Below are 21,666 nucleotides of genomic sequence, written 5' to 3'. Positions count from 1 at the left end.
CAGGCTTTCAGGGTTTAATTTAAATTCTCCACGTTCATGAGGTGCGACACGGTGGGATAAACTGGTTATAAATCAGCATCTAACCTGTGAGGCCTCACCAAACCTGATGTGTGTGGATTGAAACCAATCAATGGCATGTCAATACACAATTACCTGATATAAAAAAAAATCTGCTAACGGGGATGAAGCTGAAGCTACGCTGCGAGCTTTTCTTCCTGACCTGAATATTAAGCAGAATTTTGATGGGAAAAAAAAACAATTTTCAGAATAATCAATCCCGTCTTTGACTCCACGACGAGACGGCAAAGAACACAAGACGTGACATGACAAAACCATAAACATCCTGCTTTGTAGTCTGCACACTCCACTGAAGGCTGACAGCAAAGCACGCTGGGATGGATGGATGTGTAAACAGCCATGATTCATAGCAGGCGTTCAAAGCCACGTAGGAGTGTATGCATGTGTGTGTGTTATTTCTGTAGATCTGCATCTACATGTGCCTATGTCCTGTGTGTGTGTGTGTGTGTGTGTGTGTGTGTTATATCTGTATATCTGCATCTATGCCTATGTCCTGTGTGTGTGTGTGTGTGTCTGTGTGTGTGTGTGTATGTCCTGTGTGTGTGTGTGTGTGTGTGTCTGCCGAGAACTGCCATTCAAAGTTTCATGAGACACACATGGACAGTTTGTGTGTGTGTTATTTCTGTATATCTGCATCTACATGTGTATATGTCCTGTGTGTGTGTGTGTGTGTGTGTGTGTGCGTGTGTGTGTGTGTGTTATTTCTGTATATCTGCATCTACATGTGTATATGTCCTGTGTGTGTGTGTGTGCGTGTGTGTGTGTGTGTGTTATTTCTGTATATCTGCATCTACATGTGCATATGTCCTGTGTTTGTTTGTTTGTTTGTGTGTGTGTGTGTGTGTGTGTGTGTGTGTGTGTGTGTGTGTGTGTGTGTGTCTCCAGGGAACTGCCGTACAAAGTTTCAGGAGACACACTTGGACAGTGTGTGTGTGTGTTTGTTTGTGTGTGTGTGCGTGTGGGTGTGTGTGTGTGTGTGTGTGTGTGTGCGTGTGTGTGTTTTAACTCTTGGGTGTCCTCGTTAGAGCAGAACTCAGAGTTCCTCTGAGTCACAGGCAGGGTGACACCGGGGGGAGCGGGGGTGAGGACAGCACAGGCCGCCGAGACGTTAGTGTTATTGTGGGACAGCTGAGTGAGAGGAGGAGGGTGAGAAGGAGGACGCGGCTCAGGCTGGACGCTCTGATGAAGAGCTGCAGCTAATGATTGATTAATCACTCCGTCTGTCAAATGTCAGATAAATAGTAAATATTGTCCGTTACAACGTCTGAAAGCCAACGATGGTGTTCACAACATAACATTAATTGGCAATTACCTGATAATTGATTCTTATTTCAGGGAGAAATGACTGTTAGCTGCTTTCAGCTCCTCAGATGTGACGATTTTCTGCCTCTCATATATGACAGTAAACTGTTGGTGGGACAAAACAAGCTATTTAAAGACGCCACCTGGGGCTTCCACTTTGTTCTGACATCTCATAAACAAGATGATTAAGGGAGTTTTGAGAAAATAATTGTCAGATTAATCGATTAGAATTGTAATCGCAGCTATTTCAAATTGCTTTCTTTGTCTGAGCGACAATACAGAACCTGAAGACGCCCGGCATGAAGGATAAAGCAGTGCTCAGGTTTCAGGAGCTGACGGCAGCAAAGCATCTATTCCTGATACTTGATTTGCTATGGAGAAAATGTGTCTGTGGCCAGTCATGTACTGTAACCAAGTAATAGTAGTTCAGTATTTTCTGGGACCTCTTCCACTTATACTCCGCTACATTTCCGAATAAAAACGGTACTTTTACTTTGATAAATATTTCCACTAAGAATCATTGAACTCAAAATTAAACTGGGAGAAATGTGATGGTCTAATGAACAGAAACAACACATACATATATACAATGTGTAACTCATGAACTCACAATAAACATTCAAACACATATTGTTATGGTGCGGTCGTTGCTAGGGAAGTATATTAAAGGACTTAGCATAGAAACATGTTTATTTTCCTTAATATGAGATATTGCAAAATGCATCAACTATCAGATATTAAGACAAGCAGGGCTGCAACTCACCACTGAATCTAAACAACGTCAGAAAATGGTGAAAAATGCCACTACAACCTCCTGAAGCTCAAAGCCAAAGATTTAGTTTACAAAGATATAAAACTGAGAGAAGCAACAAATCCTTACATGAAGAGAAGCAGACACACAGACTGTTCAGCATCCTGACATGATGAACGACTTGAACAATCAGTGATTATCAAAATATAGTTGAATAATTTTCTGTCAGTTGATGAATTGATTAAATGACTTTATATTTTAGCCCTAAATGGAGGAAAGAAGCAGGACCGTCAGCTCGCGTCCGACCTTCATTTTCATAACTGATAATCTGGATTTACAGATTCTACATAGAAATATAGATCTGTAGACAGGGACGTGGATTTCCGGGATAGCGAGTGTTCTGCTTTCTGTTTGTAGTACGCTTGTAGTCCGAGTAATATTGACCAATCACGTATCAGCAGGCTGCGGCGAATGCAGGAAAAACAGTCCGTGTGGAGAGAAAAAGCAGGCGGAACGTAATGCGCCGTAATGCCATCCCGGCTCCCATCAGCTAACTGTCGGCTACACGCCCCGGCATGTTCACAGTGCCCAGAGGCACTATCGTTGTGAGACTATAGCCGATGAGATCCACGATTGCCTTATTGATAAATCTGTAGATGTTTTGTGTTTGTGCCACGAGTCCTTGGTCTTTAAAATGAAGCTTCACATTAGCTCATGTGGGACACAGAAGTCGCCCCAGCTGTAGCAGCTTAACAAGGCGATCCATTTAAATGCAACTTCCTTATCACTCATTCCTGCTACACCAACGCTGCACACACACCGCTGCTGCTGGCAATGCTTTGCCTCCACCACCCCAGCCCTCTCCTTTCTAGTCTAGTTTGCCCACTCTGTCGACCTAAGGGGGGTTATGCATTACGATCCCTGGAAATCTGGAGCATGGGGAGGCTAACCAAGAGTGGAGCCATCAGCGCCAAGCATGACTGTGTTTCCATTTGGCAATAAATGGATAACTGTATGACAAGAGTGTTCCTGACTGAAATGACAGGAAGTGAAATTATGTCCATTATATTACACATGGTAATTTCCTTGAGCCTGAAATGACAACTTCAAAATGCTTGTTTTTTTTGTTCTCCAAAAACGCAAAGACAGATTATAAAAAAGATAAAAGCTGCAAATTAACACGTTTGAGAAGCAAATGTTTTACATATTCCTTCACAGATTACTTGAAGAATTCATCAATAATCCTGTTCATCCTCCATCATGAATTCTCCACTGAAAGACTGGATGACAGAACTTGGTCCTTTTTTTGCATCAGCTGAAATGTGTCTGATTTGGTCAGTTTACTTTTAATGCTTTGCAGTGCAAAAGACTCTATGGATCGTTTGTATTCATGCTTTAGCAAGGCATGTTTTGTGTCTAAACAGATAGGAAACATGTAGAGCGAGACATTAATACAGTAAGCAACAAAGCCAAAAGTGACCCAGTTATATGGCATCAAGATATCAGAAGAAGCCGATCAATGTCACTAATAAACCCAAATTTCTCAAACTCCAAGCAATCAGCTGTTTATTGCCCGAAGATAAAAACCAGCAGCACGGCATCGATCCACCAGAAGCGTTCAGTAACCTCATACAGCCAAACAGTTACAGTAAGCAGACTTCTCCACAGTGCAGCCATGCAAGAGAACACATTTATTGGATGTAAATGACATGTAATGGCCCCCACGCAGCTGGAAATGTACTGTGTGACACCTCATTTCTCATCCCGCCTTTGTTCAGCAGTTTGTGTAGGTGGAGGTGGTCTGTAACGAAGCCTGATCACTAATGTATTCTGCAGTCGCACAAAGACTCTCTAATACAGTGAAGCGAACGCATCCAAAGGTCTGCTGTGTGACAGTTTTCCACCAGGAGTTTGAGCGTTGCAAAGCCTGTCAGCATCAGTCAGTCACGTCAGGCAGAGACACTATGCCTGTCTGCAGGCGTTATATTGCACATTTAATCTCTATCACTCAGCAAGCGAGCGCCTCGGGGTGTTTTACAGAGAGTAAAACATTCCGATAACCCAGAGGTGTCGTGAATGACTGTCTGTGTGTGTGTTCCTCTCAGCTTTGATACAAACAGAAAGTAATCTGCTCTGTCAGAGGTGTCGCGGCACACGCCTCTCGCCAAGCTTACCCTGAGGAAAGAATCGAGCGCTCCGTTCTCCATGAACTCGGTGATGATGAGGACGGGGCAGCTGCGCGTCAGGACGCCCTCCAGCCGGATCACGTTGGGATGGTCGAACTGGCCCATGATGGAGGCCTCGGCCAGGAAGTCCCGCCTCTGACGCTCCGTGTAGCCGGCTTTCAAGGTCTTGATCGCAACGACCATCTCCCTGCGACTGGCCTGCTTGAGACGTCCGCGGCACACCTCGCCGAACTCACCTGGTTGAGAGAACAAGGTGGGGGCGGGAGTAAAGGGAGGAGGGGGGTGAGGGTGATGGGGGAGAAGGGGTTGAGTGAGAGGAGGGGTGGAGGGAAAGTGCAGGGAGAGGGAACGTTACTGGTCGGATTTGGGAGTGAAGGAGCTGATTTGAAAGAGTCGAGGGTCGGCTTCAGCTGCAGGAGAGGACTCGAGAAGAGAAAAAGGGGAAAGGACGGGAGGTCAAAGGTCAAAGATGTTGGGGAGAGAGGGAGTGGCGGGTATAGTTCGAGTGTGCAACCTGGGAGCGGTGTAAGGAGACAGAGGATGGGCGAGGAACTTGGGGGTTCTGTATGTGGTGCCTGAGTGTTTACCAGGGAGAGAAAGAGAGAGAGAGAGAAGACAGGGAGGGTTGGACGAGCAGGACCACACTGTCATTAGAGGTGAAGTTAGGACACAACATGCCGCTGGAGAGAGAAAGAGAAAAAAAACAGACTCGAGGGAGGAGAGCCAGTGAGAAGATTTTCACTTCAATCCACCCCACCAGCAGCTCTCATGCACACTCTGAATCCTAGAGAGGACTCTCTTACAGAACAGACCTCGGGGCTGGATGGCACACTCCTGTTCGAATAAATGATTAATAAACCTGAATCATTCCCCGTCTTCTGGGACAAAAACAACAGCGCTGTTTACCTGCACCGATGACTTCTTCTATTTTCACGCAGGAGATGTCTATCTCTTTGGCAAACTCGTGGACGGCGTCGTTGGGGTCCTCGTAGGTGAACGGGTCGATGTACACTTTGACCCCTGGAGAAACTGAGAGGGGAAAAATAGCAACACAGAGGAGTCAGCGTCTAGCACTAGCTGCCTGTTTAATACGGCTTAACTTTACAGTGAGGACATTTGTCAGAGCCAGGCTAGCTACTTTCAAGTCTCTATGTAAGACTATGCTAAGCTAACAAACCTCTCTGGCTTTAGCAAAATGCTAATATATCAATTTACAACATATAATGGCAAATGTATAAAAATATATATATAAAATAATTAAAGTTAAGTTTTTGAGCTTTTGGGAAATATGCTTCATGGCATCCCTGTTGAGAATTAGATAGTTAGCTTAGCTTAGCATAAAGACTGTAAGCAGGAGCACACAGCTAGCAGAAAGCTAATAAACCAGTTTTAAGTAATTGTTTATTCCCTACTCAAGATAATGTATAAAATGACGGTTCTTCTTTTCCTTAATGGGGGGGTTATGTGCTGGACTATTTCATGGCTGGGGGCAATTATTTCCGCTGGTTTCCAGGCAACCGTGCAGCGATGATATGACGTTTTTTATAAGCGAAACAGACGAGATAAAGTGCTTTGTGAGAATCAGAGGTTCTTATAGGCAGATTTTTTTTACAGTTTTGACAGAGCCAGGCTAGCTGCTTCCAAGTCTGTATGCTAAGCTAAGCTATGCTAAGCTAAGATCTTGTGGCTTTAGCTCCATAGTTAATGGACAGACATGAGAGGGGATTTTTCTCACAGCAAGAGAGTAAATCAAGTGAATTTCCCAAAATAAAAAGTGATCGCACAGACATTTATTGTGACTCATTACTCAGATCAAAGGCATATTTGTTTAACTCACAGCTCATGTGATCTGTTTGATCTTCATTTATTTATTTTCTAATTCAGCTAGTTTAAAGATCAGGGACATTGATTATTGATGAACAGAAGAAATGGCTGTAAGTGTTCCAGAGTTTGACTGAAGGCTTATTTTCCTATATCGTATACTGTATATTAACACTGTACAATCCAAAGTACAACCAGATATTTTATACAGTAAAGTTCCCATAGAAAGAGGAGTATCGTGCCAAACATGAGGTAGACTGTACGGTCAGGACTTCCTCCATGCTAATAGGTAAATTGTCTCCTGTTTCAATCAGGTGATTGGATAATTGATTAAATCAGGTGGTTAACTGTACTGGCATGACCAAAGGAACACAGGAGCGACAGTTCCCAGGCAGAACACATAAACTTACTGTATTGCTGCAGTTTCTCAGTGTACTCCAGCTCTGAGCCGCTGCGTTGCTTCCTGTAAACAAGCAGCACATAAACAAAGTCACATTCACATCATCAGCCTCGACTGTTTTCAGGTACAGCGACTGTAACGAACATCTGACTGGACTATCAGATGAAACCACCGGAAGAATCTCACAGAGGAGCTCTGCTTTTTCTCCTCCGGTGCTTCTTTTTGAAGCTTAAGAGTTAGTATACACGCTTTGAAGGCATGTTAAAAAATTAATGAGGCTCTTTGTTCAGGCTCTAACTAACAAAATGAAACATGTACTTCAGGCTGTCAGCAATAAATATCAAACACTCACTTAAGGCAGACAACCGCGATAACCACCATGGCTACAATGACCACCAGGCCCGCAGAGGCCGAGCCGACGATGAGAGGCAGCTGGTCCTGCACCGACTTCTGAGGGTCACCTGGACGAAAAAACAGACACGCATGAGTAAATAACACCAGAGACACCACCAGAGAGATTAAAGGCTGCCCTGGCCTGCAAGTGTAATGGCTACCAATTAAGGGGAACATAAAAACTACTAAGCTGAAACCCTCATTAGGAGAGCTAAAGCAGCAGATCATCAGGTTCAGACATTAAAGCAAGAGAGAGGTCATTCGTACTGTGAAGACTGGTGCTGAAGTCCATGGGGTTGCTGTAGCGTCCATATCCAGCAACTGTGCGAGCTCTGACCTGCACCACGTAAGGCGTAGCGGCCCTCAGCCCCTCCACTTTGGCTGAGCTGTGCTGAGATGTTACGGTGTGGGACATCACCTGGCCCTGAAGGAAAATAAAGGACCATTAAATAAGCAGAAGTGTTTTCTGATGCTAATCAGATAGCTCATAGCTAAGAAATCAATATTTTGGCTAGTTAAAGAGAAATACCATAAAGCTTTTAAAATAACAAAAAACACAATATTAATCTTAGAAACTTAATGTTGACGTTGTGAGCAATAAAACCAACCATTACATATTTCAATAGACTTTGAGGCTTTGCTGCTACAGCTTGGTATCACTCCTAGCATGTAGTGGCTTATGTTAGCTAATGTTAGCTTCTTGATTCTTGTGTTTCTGTTTAAGTTTATTTTTATATTTATCATCATTTAGCATGAACATTATCCTGTATTTGTCACAGTTGTCACTGTCTCAGAAAATTTACAGTTAGCTTTTTTAGCTTTTGAAATTTAAACACACACACAGACACAGTCTTTTTTAAACTAAATAAAACACGGAATTAAGCATGAAAAACATGCACCTTTTACTCATTTTCACTGAGATAGATAAAAAAGTCTTGCTGCTAAAACCTCACGATTTTGCATCGCTTAGGGTGGCTAATGTTGCTAATATTAGCTAACTTAACGTATTGCTAACCAACACTACTGGCCAGGTTTTGAATATTATTTATCACTTCCCTTATCCATTTTTTACTAGCGAAGGTGTTCCCGGTTTAGCCACAGTCAAAATGACTGACGTTAGCGCTCCATGAAAATAGAAGCCTTCTCTAGCAGCCTAAATAATTTTGTCAATGTTAAGCAGTGGTTGACGATTAAGTTACCTGACTTCCTTCATTCTTCTGCTTTTGTGTCATTTTTTAAAAATATTTTTCATCATTTATCGTGAACATTATCCTGTATTTGTCACTTGTAGCCACAGCGGTCACTGTTTTAGAAAACAGCTGTTCGCTTTTTAGCTTTTGAAAATGAAACACAAACATACTCTTTTAAAAAAAGAAATAAAAAACTGAATTAAGGTGGAGAAACCTGCACCTTTTACTCATTTACACGGACATACAGTATACATATGTGTATAATGGTCTTGCAGCTACAATCTCTCAATTTTGCACGACCTAGCTTATGGTTGCTAATGCTGGCTAACTTTAGATATTGCTATCCGACATTACTAGTCAGGTTTTTAATATTATTTATCATCTTCCCTCATCCTGTAACTGTTACTAAAGTGTTCCCGGTTTAGGAACAGTTAAAATGACTACGTTCAAGCCTGTTTGCAGACTGATGTTAGCACTCCATGAAAAAAGCAGCTTTCTCCAGCATAGTTGAACAATAAGTAGTGGTTGACAATTAAGTTTTTTACAGTCTACAGTATTTTACGGCCTTACAGTTTAGTAGTAAAGTTCCTTTATTTTTCAAGCTTCAAACAAAGAAGCAACTTAACATTTATCACAGTTGAGCTAAATGTTTGTCTCAGTCAGCTGCTGCTGGAGCTCAAATGCAACAAGCTGCTTCTCGGTAAACCATCAGTCAAGCAGATGGAACCAACACAGACTATTTCCTTCTTTAATGCAGTGTTGTTTTCAGTCTGAGCAGCCTGTAGGGATGTAGGGGTCTATGGTTTTACCATCAAAGACTCTAAGAAAAAAAACATACATCTTTCGGGCTTTGCAGGAGAATTTGATCAATACCAGTGATGCAGCATCACCAGTTGCTGAGTCTGAGCAGCCCATACTCTGCAACATAGACATTTCCAGACTCAACCAATCCACCATGAACATCATATTTCAGGATTATATTTTTCATCACGCTTTAATAGGCTTCTTTAGATACAGGGTTAGAGAAGTTCAGACTCAATCAGGCGTGCACTGTGACATGGAATACGGTAACGGCTAAAAAGTCAGAGCTTACCCGCTCATGGTATTTAATTTCGTAATCGAGGATGACCCCGTTGGGTTTCTCGGGCGGCAGCCAGGACAGGCTGAGAGTGTCTGAGGTGGAGCGCATCAGATGGACGGTGGGCACTGCTGAAGGAGCTGCGGTGAGACATTGAAGAGGACACAGTTTACACTTTAAGTCATGGAGAGTCACTTTAGATTCTGAGGTGCCTTCAAAGTCACAAACCATCACAGAAAGATAACAATTATTCAAAATCCTTCAACCCGAACGCTTTAGGAAAAACTGCTCATGTTTCACCTTCAGCGTTGTGCAGGTTATTGATTTGTGAGGCCTGAAAGAGACTCAATTGACAGTCATTGTATCGGCTCCATAAAGTGCAGAACGCTGGATTAAGTGCAGGTCAACTGGGAGAGTAATTACAGTCTGGGAGAGGTGCAGATGATGACGCTGCAGATATTAAGAAGAGGTGCTGAAAGGTGACATTGTCAGTGACGGTTGACAGAGTGCTGAATGCTGACAGTGAGGATATAAATTTAAGATTTAATCAGTTTTTCCAGCTTCTTCCTCAGAAAAACTCCAGCTGAGGGGTTTTCCATCTGTCGCTCCGTCTCTGAGCTTGTTTAACAATGTTTACTGTGTGTGTTAACACTGCTCTGGATACAACAGCTCATTAATACACTCATTGACATTGACTGAACGTAGGATCCACTAACCAGCCTGTTTCATCGTGATGTTAAGTGGTATTGATCGGCGCTGCCCTATGAATTAACTCAGTTTGTGGACACTGACGGATCTCCTTTTACTAACCCGCTTGGTTGGTGGTGATGTTGACCGTGGAGTAGCTGGGCGAGGTGGGGTTTTTCCCTGACACCCCGTTGACGGCCTGCACCTCGAAGCTGTAACGGGTGTGGGCCTGCAGGTTCCTCACCACCACCTTCCTCTGCCTCAGCCCCAGCCGGCGAGGAGCGATGTCCACGTTGTCGTCGCAGCGCGTGCACGGGCTCCGGTCCCGCAGGCATTTCTTACACACCACGTTGTAGACGAGGTCGCTCCTCCCACCGGTGTCCTCGGGCTCCTCCCACTCCAAGGACAGCGAGGTCTCGTTCACGCTGGAGATAACGTTGCGAGGAGCCGAGGGGATCGCTGCACACACACAGACGCACACATGTAGGTGTTTAATAAGTGGGCAGAGAACAGAAAAGCACACAGCTGAGGCTTTAGTCATGTTCCCTATGCAGTGCTTATATTATCCCTCAATGGTGTATGAATGTTTTAATATTTCAGTAAGAAGGCAATAACAGGAAGTACTTCTTGTACAGAAATAGAGACTAATTCTTTTTATAAAACCTGCACAAATAAAATTTTTAAATTGCTTCACGTGCCCCAAACAAATCGTAAAGACGGAGCAAAGGACAGAGAAGCATGTCAAAACATAACAAAGGGGAAAAATCCTTCCTGGTGCAGATAAATAAATCAACATATTCAGAAACAGGAGGATAAATACGACTTGTTATGCACAGGCAGAACACGGCTCTTCATCACTAAGTAATGTTCCTTTATGAAAAGCACAATCCTACACAGCTCTGCGATAAAAACCCACGTCCATTCCTATGTAAGTGTAACCCCTCCTGGTGCTGCTGGGACTTGGCTAATCCACACTTGATAGAAATTCATGTTTTTATATCAGTGAAAACCCGAGTCCTCCATGTTTCAATAGGCAGCGCTGCGTTCTGAGTGGAGAGTGTTTGAAACCTGGATAAAGTGTGATAACCGCAGAGGGGGGCAACAGAGATTCTTTTTTTCATTTTCATCCGATTTCAGCGGGAGAAGAGAGACGGCTCTACCTCTGAGCTTCCAGCTGCACAGAGTCTAAGAGACGGAGAGAGAGAGAGGAAGACTCTCAGGCCGTCAGCTCATGTCGGCCAAAAACCGCTTGTTCTCTGAGCTCGGCTCGCCCTGAGCCGCGTTTCACTCGTCCTGTCCCTCCTAATTAGGCCGGCACAGTTCAGAGTGGAGGCTCTTCTAATTGGACACCCCTCTAAAACACACGCTGAGCCCAAGCTGCCGGCCATTGACTGGCTGAGCCGCTCTTGTGCAACACACCGCTCCAAACACAAAGCACAGGCTGCCTGGCACAAACTCTGACAGACCGCAGGGACGGAGCTGTCATGCCTGTGTGTGTGTGTGTTTGTGTGTGTGTTTGTTTGGAGGTGGTGCTTGTGTCCCTGCCCGCCTGTCTGTGTGCGCTGGTCAGTGTCCACAGTGTTCCTGTGACAAGGATCTGGGGAAGACAGTTGCGGTCCGTGTGTGTGTCATTTAACGCGGCGAAAGGCCCCTGGGGGGTGATTTTACGCGGTCATGGCAGCACATGTCGCTCTCCATCAGCACGACTGCTGGGACTTCTCTGTGAGGCCTGAACATACAGAACAAGCATGGACGCTGCAGTCAGCTCCAGACACGACTGGTTACATATACTGGAATGCAGCTACAGATTTGACTCATGTTTGAATTCTGCACAGTTATTTGTGAGGCTAAAATGACGGTGCAGCTACTTTATATGTTTTAAAAGAGGAAAAAATGTGTGTAGCTGAAGGATTTCATGGCCATGTTTGATTGACATTTGGGAGCCAGCATTGCTAGTAGATGCACTTTCAACTAGTGCATGTCTCATACTTTCACAGCTTACAACATCAATACAAGAGGCTTTCCCCCCTTTTTCAACAGGCGAACACAGTGTTGAACATGTATCCTGATTTGAGACATCTGTCCCTTCACAGGAACGACTAATTATGTTGTTAAGTTTGTGTTTCACTTGGAGCTCAAATCACAGATGGGATTAACGGCAAAGAGCAACAGCTAACAGCGTCTGAGCCCCAGTTGGTGAACTGTGAAGAGATTTTACTTCTTCATTTAGTTTTTGAACTATTGATGCGACTTCATTTCAATAACAGAAGAAATATTGTCATTCGTAACTAAAACATTTGGACCCCAGAAGAATGATGAAGGGGTTATCACAATAGAAAAATTAACACTATTTTTAATCTCTATTTATTTTGGCCAACAGAAACACGTTTTAAACACTACACGGATTTATCGTCAGTTTTTAAATTGACAAGCTCTTAGCATCCAGCCGCTTATTGAGCAGTGTAACGGATGACTGTTGGTCCAGTTTTCACTGTCTTTTAGCTCTGTGTTTGGGTTCCACCACCTCCTAAAGGGATGCATCTGTCTCTTTAGCTGCTCCAATATGTTCACAAGCTAGTCAATAAGGGCCTGTGTCCACTACCGGTGATTTTTGCGCCTATTTTCTAAACAAAACCAGTGCAGTTCAGCGTTTTCATCATTTGAAACACCGCTAAGCTCGTCAGTGTCAATTCTACCTTACCGACCAATCAAAATCAAGAAGGGGCAGGACTTGTATAAACGTTGTCAACAACAATTGCAGAGGAGAAGCTAATCCTTTTGTTTTGTAGAGGGGACAATTTCCAGGTGTAGAGCTGCTGCTAACGCTAGGACATGTTTCCTTTACATTGTTTTTATGTTTTCTCTGCAAAATGTCCATGAATAAAACCAAATACTAAGCTATTAAAAAACAGACTTAACGATCACTACCAAGGAAAGTGGAAGTGCCGTCAGACAACTCTCGTAACCTGGCAACAGCAAGCGCTGGTGAGAAGTGCTCTGAAATTGAGGTTGCGGGTGCTGCCAGCTCAAATAATGCTGTTAGTGGACACAGACCCTAACTCTATCCTTCTGCTGTCTGGTGTTTGGCAGGTGGTGTGCATGGGGTTTTAATCAATCATAAACAAAGCTATGAGAGAGGTGAGAGTGAACCAAGACAGTAATATTCAGTCTGGACTGCTAAACCATGAGCTGAAACTTTCTCTAAAGCAGAGTTTGATGCCAATTCCCTGCAGCTTCCAGAAACACTTTCATCATTGATTTTTGTTATTGTGAAAACACTGATTATATATCTGCCTATTTTCCACCCTTTTTGTTCTTATAACACAATAAAAAATCCATTATGGCACTGACAATGTAATGTATGGTATTTCTTTTCAGAAGAGGACCATGGACTGTTTGGGCTTGTTCAGTGGAGGATGACTTACTGGTGCAGTCTGAGTCAGGGGGGTCGCTGTCAGCGCGGTAGAAACCACTCTGGCACGGACAAATATTGGCTCCTCGTGCACTGGTGCGGCTGTTGGGCGGGCAGGGAGAGCAGGATCCCTCCCCGAATTTGGATTTGAAGGTCCCAGGGATGCAGGCTGCATGAGCGGGAGAGGAGATAAAAGGGACAATGAGAAGAGGAAAACAAAAACAACACTGGGCTGTCACTTATCTCAAAGACAAGCGGCTGTCATATCTGCGAAAACTGCACCTCTGAAGTACCTGCGACTCTCGGTGTTTGTGCGGAAAACGCAGATAAAAGGTGAGAAATGGTGAGCACTTCAGCTTACGGTCTTATCTATACATTTGCATCTGCTCTTCCGCTCTCACTCCCTCTTCCAGGTGACATTAATCTCCCCTAAAAGAGAGTCGGGATGACAGCTAAGTTTCATGTTGAAGAGGAGGAGAAGCAGGATAAAGATGGAGATAGACTGTTGACAGGAGATTGCTGTTGTCAGACAAACAGGGACGGAGAATGCTTTCGGAGAAAAGGGATACACCCAAAACCCATCAATCAGTGTCTGCTCGGCCCAAAACCACAGCGCCGCATACAAACAAGGTCTCCACATGCACCCAGAGCGGCTCCATAATAAGCCAATAAATCAATTCAAATGAAGGGACATCAGAGTGGACGTGAATTAGCCGAGGAGTTTGTTGGGGAAATATACAAAGTGTATGGTAATCTCGCCTCGCACGATGTGTCCAAGCGATTAATTTGAATTCAGGAAGTGTCGCGCTGAAGGTTGCCTGATATCGAGTCTTAAGGATAAACCAGCATAAGCCCGGACTAAAGACGGATTCAGATAAAGGGGATTAGCAGCAAAAAGGCCTGGATATATCCGCCTCCAGAGCCCCATGTTTTACTGTTTGCCACATTCCTAACTGGTGGTGTAAAAGTGGGGTCTCTGGCAAACATCTGTCCTGTCAGCGTGAGGGCTCCTAAACCCCAGCCTGAGCGAGAAAGAGAGAGAGAGAGGGAGCGATTAAATAGTTAGGCTAAGTGGTCTTTCCGTTTGAACTCCCAACAATGGCACTTTTAGGAAAATCTGCACAGCTAATGGCTCCGCATTGTAGCTCTAAAACCATGCAATAAAAAGCCAAAGATGATAAGATGATTTTTTTCTCCCATAATTCACTGAGACCTTTAGGCTCTGCTCTCTCTGATCTGATTTATTCCTCTTCTCTTACTCGGTGCATCATCATTTTCTTTATTTGTTTGTTTCCCTCGCCTCTCTTCAAAAGGGCGCACAATCCTCTTTGCAGGGCGCGATTACTCTCCTGTTTTTGATGCTCTAATGTTTCCCCCTCTTCTATCCTCTGTTGCCTCCTTCTTCTTCCCCTCCGTTTTCTTCGCCCTCTCTCCGTCTCATGCAGCGTTTGGCTGGGAGCGCGGCGAGACGAGAGGTAAGAAATGAAATGTCTCAGTGATTAATGTTAGCGTGGCAGTGTTGGCTCACGTTGGTCTGAATGGTGTTAATGAGTGTGGCCGCCTGTAGATTAACTAACGGGAGGCCGCGGAGGAAATTACACTTCCTCATCGCGGCGGCTCGCTGACGCCCAGGAGAGCTTTTTATCAGGCTTTGGCGGCAAGCTTTTAACCTTGAGCCGCCAAATGGCAACGAATGAGCTCTCGAGCGCGTGTTGGACATTATTTCTCACGCCCAGGTGAGACGAGGCTTCGCTTGTCTGTCTTTGGCTTCCTGCAGCCCCTCCCCCCTCCGTTTTTATTCTTCTGCTTTTGGCTGCTGTTCCCATCCCATCTTTGGCTATTCACACCTTTTACCTCACACTATCTCTCTCTGCTAGAATCTCCTTTCTCTGGACTCCTTTTCCTTCTATTATCTGCGTTTTCCTCTCTGCCTTCCTCTCTCTCTCTCTCTCTCTCTCTCTCCTTCGTCCTGCTCTCACAATATTTGTATGCTGCTCCTCTCTGCAACACCTCATTAATTCATACTCTCCTCCACCCTCCTTCACCCCCCTTTTCAGGAGCCACACAATAAATGCAGAGAAGAGGGCACACACTGAGGTGACTTGCACTGAGCATATAAAGGAGGTTTGGTTAAATAAAAGTCCCAATGTCTGTTAACCACACGTACCCTGGCACTGCGTGTCGTCTGCAGAGGGTTCAAAGCCGGCGACGCATGTGCACGAGCCCACGGGAACCATCCACTCGCCGTCCCCGTTGCAGTAGAGCTTCAGAGGGACGGACACCTCCATAGCGTTAGTCACACAGGCTCCAGGAGCGATCACTAAGGAGGTGGCTTCTGCCCCTGTAGCAGTCTCTGGGAAGACGGCGAAATTGGCAATGGTGGTGGAGCACTTCTTAAAGAAAACCCTGACGGAGATGAGAGACATGCAGGCGCCCAGATCCTGGAACGCCAGGTAGAAGCCGGCTTTGGAGAGCGGCCCGAAGCTGCGCACTTTGGTGTTGATCCTCCCGGCCTCCAGCAGAGAGAAACTCTCATCCGGGGCAATGGTATCCACCTTCACGTAGGGGTTCTCCCTCCACAGAGGGCTGGTGTCTGTCGCTACGTCCCCCTCTGACTCGTAGTAAAACAGGTTAAAGGTCTCTTTGCAGGAGCCGGGGATGTTGGGGATGCTGGCGCAGTCACGCACCGAGAACTTGAGCTCCACGTAGACTCGCAGCACACCTTTGCGGGGGATAAAGTCCGTCCTGAGCCAGTTGTTCTGATTGGGCTGTCGGACGTTACACACCTGGTAGGTTCTGATCGGGCTCATGGAGTCATCGTAGCCGCTCACCTCCTCCCACTGTGGAGACAACAGAGACACACTGTGACAAAGGAAGAACGCAGCAGGATATCTGGAAATGCTATCAGGAATCTTTATTAGAGTTGTCCTGATACCAACACCAGTATCGGCCCAATACTAGAGGCCGATACCGATATCAGTATTGGTATCGGCCTCATTCAAAGCAGTATCGGAGGCTGATACTGATATCAGTGTGGATATCGGCCTCATTCAAAGCAGTATCGGAGGCCGATGCCGATATCAGTGTGGGTATCGGCCTCCGATACTGTCTTAAATGAAGCTTTAAAACAGTTAATGCACTGAACTGATACCATCACTAATTAGCCTCCCCCGACAGTGTGGTGCTAGCTGAGACTGTGTTAGCACCACAATGTTAGCAATGAGCCTTTCTCAACCTATATATTTTATATTTTTTTAATCACACTAGTATCAGAGGGGTACTCTTTAATGGACAATTCTTAAGTCTATGCATCCGTATTAGTATCGGTATCTGTATCGGTATTGGTATCTGTATCAGGATGTAAAAAACGGAATCAGGCATCTCTAATCTTCATCTCTGCTGATAAAACAAAACAGAGTAAAATGAGATTAAATACAAGTGATTATCTAATGCTTCCTCTTAATGCGACAACAGTTCTGTCTCTCGTTCAGCAACAACCGAGCTACAGCAGAACCCCACTTATCCAATATGTTGTTAATTAATATTGAGTAATGTTAAACGCGCTGCATCCTAATACAAACCATTCAAGCATAGAGGACGTTCAACACAGCAAACAAGTGTCGTCTGATACAAACAGAGTATCAAAATGCAGCACACATGCCCTCAGTGTTTATTGTGTGCATGCGGCCTGTGAGGAATAATCTGCAGCTAAAACGCGTCTAATTGCTCGAATCATTCAGAAAATTTCAATCATTACGGACTATTAATAGAAAACAGTTTCCCATTAAAACACATTTCACGCATTACGCCTGTTTGCCTTTGGATTCTGATGCGGATCACGTGTCCGAGGGTCGGAGATAGAGGGACGTTTTGCGGCTAAGATCGTCACAGATGTGTTGGTGCATATACAGAGGCTGCTACACAAACTGCACACACACGTCTCTAACTGCTGCAGTGCAATCGAAATAGCCTTGAGAGGAGATTTCTGGAGTTTCTATAACATATACATTTGTTATCTGCGCTGACAGAGATGAGGCCATAAAACTGTACATTTCCCTGATATCTATAATGCAAACAGTGGGTTATTTATTAAACTGCCCATCTGAATGCAGCGCTGTCAGTGTGATTGCACTGTGGCAGCACTCCTGAGCACTTCAGGTTACGTGGGAAATATATTATGTATATTTTCCCATGCCTACACACACTGTATGGCCTGAGAGCAGACATTTGCATCCAAGTGGAGTTTTGTTTTTACAGCATGAAGCTTTGAAAAGAATCGTTTAAAGACCAGCATGACTTCTGTATGTGTTAATATAAAGGCAGTGAGATGAAGGCTTTATGTGTGGTTAACACCGCTCTTTGTATGAAGCAGCTAACCTAACAGGATATGATAAATGGCTTCATTGGTCAATAAATTTAGTCCATTAGGAAATAACCTTGTGAGAAGTCAATCTTTTTTGATTTTTTTCCTAATTCCCTCTTGGACCGAATGCTTCGTTTCCATAACAAATGAGCTTCTCAGAAATTGATTATTTCAACTGGAAGAAAATAATGCATAACTCATCTCACGTCTCGGAGCTCCTGTGCAATTTATTCCCAAACGATGAGCCCAGGAGTCGGCATTAGACGTCGTAAATCACCAGCAACACGTTGATGCACTACCTGACAAATATGATAATTGCCGGCCCCCGAACGTATGGGCCTGTCAGGCAGCGAGGAGAGGGGCTGCCTCGCCCGGTCGTGACATATGACTTCATGGATGCTAGGACATTCAGAGCCGGCCCTCGTGGGGGGAGAAGGGAAGGAGGAGGGCTGCCGAAGATCGTTTCCATGGAAACCCACCATTTCCATTGACTGACTTTGCGCTCACGTAGCGAAGACAAATTACAGCGGCCGGGAGAGGGGGAGGTCTGTCAGGCTGTTAGCCCCGGGGTCAAATTCATGTTGTTTTATTTTCTCACCGTTCCTACAGGGGGGATCAACTGAAAACCTTAATTTCTGCCCGTAATGCGCTCTTGGGCCCACAGTACAGACGACACAGACACATGCTTTCAATTATCAGCCTCTCAATCCTGCAGAGACGAGCAGGGTAGAGCCTACCTAAAAGTCCTTACGCACTGTGGGGATTTGCTTTGAGTGTCTGCGTGTTTGCTCGTTTGTTTAAGCACTTTATCTGTCTCCAAGCTTTTAACATTTGCTAAATACTGAAAATCCTTGATTTCTCGCACACAATGCCACACAGTGTGTTACTCATTTGGTTTTTAGTATCCAAGAAAGCAAACATACACAGCAAAAACAAAGATATAAAACAGTAGGAGGTGTGCTGCACAAGGCAGTCTGGGCTCTATTAACAAGCAAATAGAACAAATGCTGTTAACGGGAGAAAAAAAAGGCTAAATACATGCACATTAACTCACCCCACTCTCTGGGAACGTGGTCCATGCCAGCTCTGTGGTTGCCCACCGACTGTCCATAAGGGTTTCTGCAAAACAAAAGAGTGGGAGGAAGGTTGACGAAGCTGAATTAAAAGGTGTGAGGAGGAGAAACCGAATTGTTGCTGCCTGACAAAGGATGCAGGTAAAACTTCCTCTTCTTTCATAACCTGCACCCACACACACTCGAGTTTTTGAAAGCTCTGACAATCGTGGCATATCTGTGATTCCTCCTAATTAATGCCTTTTCTCTTTGTGTGTGTGTTTGCAAATGCACTCCTTTCAATATTCATTTGTGGAGCAAGGAACAAAGCCTCCCGCAAGATGCCTTCAGTGGGAAGTTTTCCATTAAGAAGCAGCGGTTCAAAGAGGTCACACAAGCACAGGGAATTTAATACATCACGTTTTAAAGGGGACGTTTTCACCCTGAACACCCGAGAGTGACGCCTCCACGCTCACATTTGTCTGTGGGTGATGCAAACAGTTGTTTTCTTCACCCAGCTGTTTACGACTTTGCGAGGAGGTGAGAGCCGGGCAGACGATCCGGGGAGAGGGAGGAGGGTAAAACGGCAGCAGGATCAATGAGCATTGTTGTCTTCCTGTCAATCACGTGTCACCTGAGAGGTGGTCCGGGGAGTTTACCTCGCACCCTTCAGAAGAAGCGACCCGTCTCTGCGTTCTCAGCATGCAGCTGCGGCCGCGTCGACTCCCATTGTTCTGTTGTTGTTAGCACATAATTACTGAAACAATTACACTTTCTTCACGGAGACTCAATGACACGACGCCTGCTGTGCACCATTTGCTCGCGAGTCGTTGATAACGGCGCTCAAGGAGGGTGTGAGAGGGTAAACAAATAGCATGTTCTGTGTGGAACAACAGCAGCACTCTTTCCAAGAAACACGGCTTTGTTCTGTGGTGTGATAAGAATAATGTAGGTTTATGTTGAAAGACAGAGCGGTTAGAGTACAGTGTGTCCTTGGCTTGTGTGTGTGTCAATAATGAGGTGGTTTGATTGAGTGAGAAGATGACTGGTGCATCTGTAGGAGCAGAGCATGTTTACAGTCTAACAGTGAGTTCATTAGAGAAACAACAGTGACTTTGCTTCTTTCAAAGAGATAAAGAATAGCGAGTCTTTAGTCTGTAAAACATCATAAAAAAGCTGCAATTTCCAAGAGCCTTAGGTGACAACTTTAAATCGCTTATTTTATCCAACAAACAGTCAAAAACCCAAACTCGTTTAATTTACTGCCAGAAATTACAAAAAAAGGAGCAAATACTTCGATTAAAGAAGCTGGAACCAACAAATATTTGACATTTCTGCTTGAAAAATAACAAACAATTAAACAATTATCAAAACACTTCCCCGTTAATATTCTTTCGACCGGTTTATCATTTAATCAATAAATGTTCGCTGCTTTAAATCCAACAGGAAAGGCTGAATGTGTAGTGTTAGAACTGGAGAGTATAGAGGATTGCCATGTTTACCCTGCAGTAACTGAAGAGGCCTAATGGAAGTAGTAAGACTTCCTGGTTCTTTGTTTCTATGCAAATGAGTTCTGCTGTGTGTGTAAATGAAAACAAGCTGACAAGAGTTGACAACTTTTGTTTGATGTAAAGTGATAAACTACTCACAGTGTTTTGTTCCCCTTCACAATAATGTCAAGTTTGACAGGTCACTACAAAAATTAGCAACACTTAATAATGAGGGAACAAAAGCTTAAAGGAGTAGTGTAACAGTTTGGGATATATATGCTTCTGCGACTTCACTTGATTGACACCATTCTCGTGTCTATACACTAAGAGCAGCCGGCTTACTCAGCCTCAATAAGACTGGAAAACGAGGACACAGCTAGCTTAGTCAGTCTGTCTACTAGCATCTCTAAAGCCAACTGATAAACATTACAGTTTGGTTAATGTGTACAAAAAGCCTAAAAACAGCAAATCCCTGTTTTATAGTCAGTCAGGTGAGACTACAGGCATTTTTTTTTACCAACCTAGCTTTGAGCCCCTTTTACACTGCCAGTTCAAGGCGGGATTATTACGCCTCTGTTACGAATGGTGGAGCGAAGTCGTTCCGCCTCTGAGCCGGAAACAGAGGAAGCTTAAGCCGCTTTCCCACTGGTCAAAAAACCTGCTAAGACTCGGCTTTTTTGCTTTGTGGGAAAGGCTACAATCGGCATTCAGACCCGGGTCAAATGACTCTCCAGTAGACCAGGGTAATTATCACCTCGGCTCGGCATTGATGGGAACATAAAAACTGTGTCGACACACTAATCTCCGCCCCCTTTCTGGCGCGATGCATCTCAGCTACAAATTCAAATTCCAAAGTCTCCGTCCCAGCTGCGCTCGAACATTGTTACAAATTTGTCTGTGCCGAGTTTGATACACAGACTGAATGAGTAATAGATACAATAAAGACCTAACCACCGTAACATCTTCACTGTTGACTAACCCTGTGTCGGGTGCGTTTGTGATGTCATATGGTGACGCAGCAGCAAAGAGAGCAACAGGAGTATACTTCACTGGCGATGGGAACGGAGACAATCGGCATCTGTAAGCGGGTCTTCCCGCGTCTGAAAAACGCAAATGTTGGCGGGAAAGGGGTATTACAGAGGCATAAACGGAGGCGAAACGGCGTCTGAGTAAACAGCGGAGCTAGCAGGGCGGAACAGCGGTGTGTGTGCGTGTGTGTTTACACCTCGACGGCGGAGCTTTGTTACAGCGCTGAGGCGGAACCGCAGTGTAAAAAGATCTTATGATAGGTTTCCCTCCCGTTTCAAGTCTATCTGCTAAGTTAAGCTAAGCTTTAAGCTGCTAGATTTAAGGCGACAGATACAAAAGTGCTTTAATCCTCTCATCTAATGCCCAACAAGGAAGCTGATGAGCAAATCTCTAAAGGTTCCTGTAAGTACTGAATAAATAGCCTGATTCATGAT

The 21,666-nt window shown here is 44.6% G+C and overlaps 1 protein-coding gene across 1 annotated transcript in view; it reads right to left on the bottom strand.

Annotated features, from left to right (window-relative positions):
- Positions 1 to 21,666, bottom strand: part of ephb3a (eph receptor B3a) — a 35,201-nt gene that overhangs the window by 7,825 nt on the left and 5,710 nt on the right. The window contains exons 2-11 of the mRNA XM_069685525.1: positions 18,716 to 18,780; positions 15,466 to 16,138; positions 13,312 to 13,467; positions 10,010 to 10,345; positions 9,215 to 9,339; positions 7,199 to 7,355; positions 6,891 to 6,999; positions 6,549 to 6,601; positions 5,224 to 5,346; positions 4,306 to 4,553 (exon numbers count right to left, since the gene is read on the bottom strand). Of these exons, the coding sequence (XP_069541626.1) occupies positions 4,306 to 4,553; positions 5,224 to 5,346; positions 6,549 to 6,601; positions 6,891 to 6,999; positions 7,199 to 7,355; positions 9,215 to 9,339; positions 10,010 to 10,345; positions 13,312 to 13,467; positions 15,466 to 16,138; positions 18,716 to 18,780 (2,045 nt within the window). The remainder of the gene's footprint in view (positions 1 to 4,305; positions 4,554 to 5,223; positions 5,347 to 6,548; positions 6,602 to 6,890; positions 7,000 to 7,198; positions 7,356 to 9,214; positions 9,340 to 10,009; positions 10,346 to 13,311; positions 13,468 to 15,465; positions 16,139 to 18,715; positions 18,781 to 21,666) is intronic.

This window comes from Semicossyphus pulcher, unplaced genomic scaffold, assembly GCF_022749685.1.
Source record: "Semicossyphus pulcher isolate SPU_LCO1_2020_fin unplaced genomic scaffold, fSemPul1.0.p SCAF_7, whole genome shotgun sequence".
Lineage (NCBI taxonomy): Eukaryota > Metazoa > Chordata > Actinopteri > Labriformes > Labridae > Semicossyphus > Semicossyphus pulcher.
The sequence above is the reverse complement of the archived record's forward strand: the minus strand, read 5'-3'. Positions and strand labels throughout refer to the sequence as shown.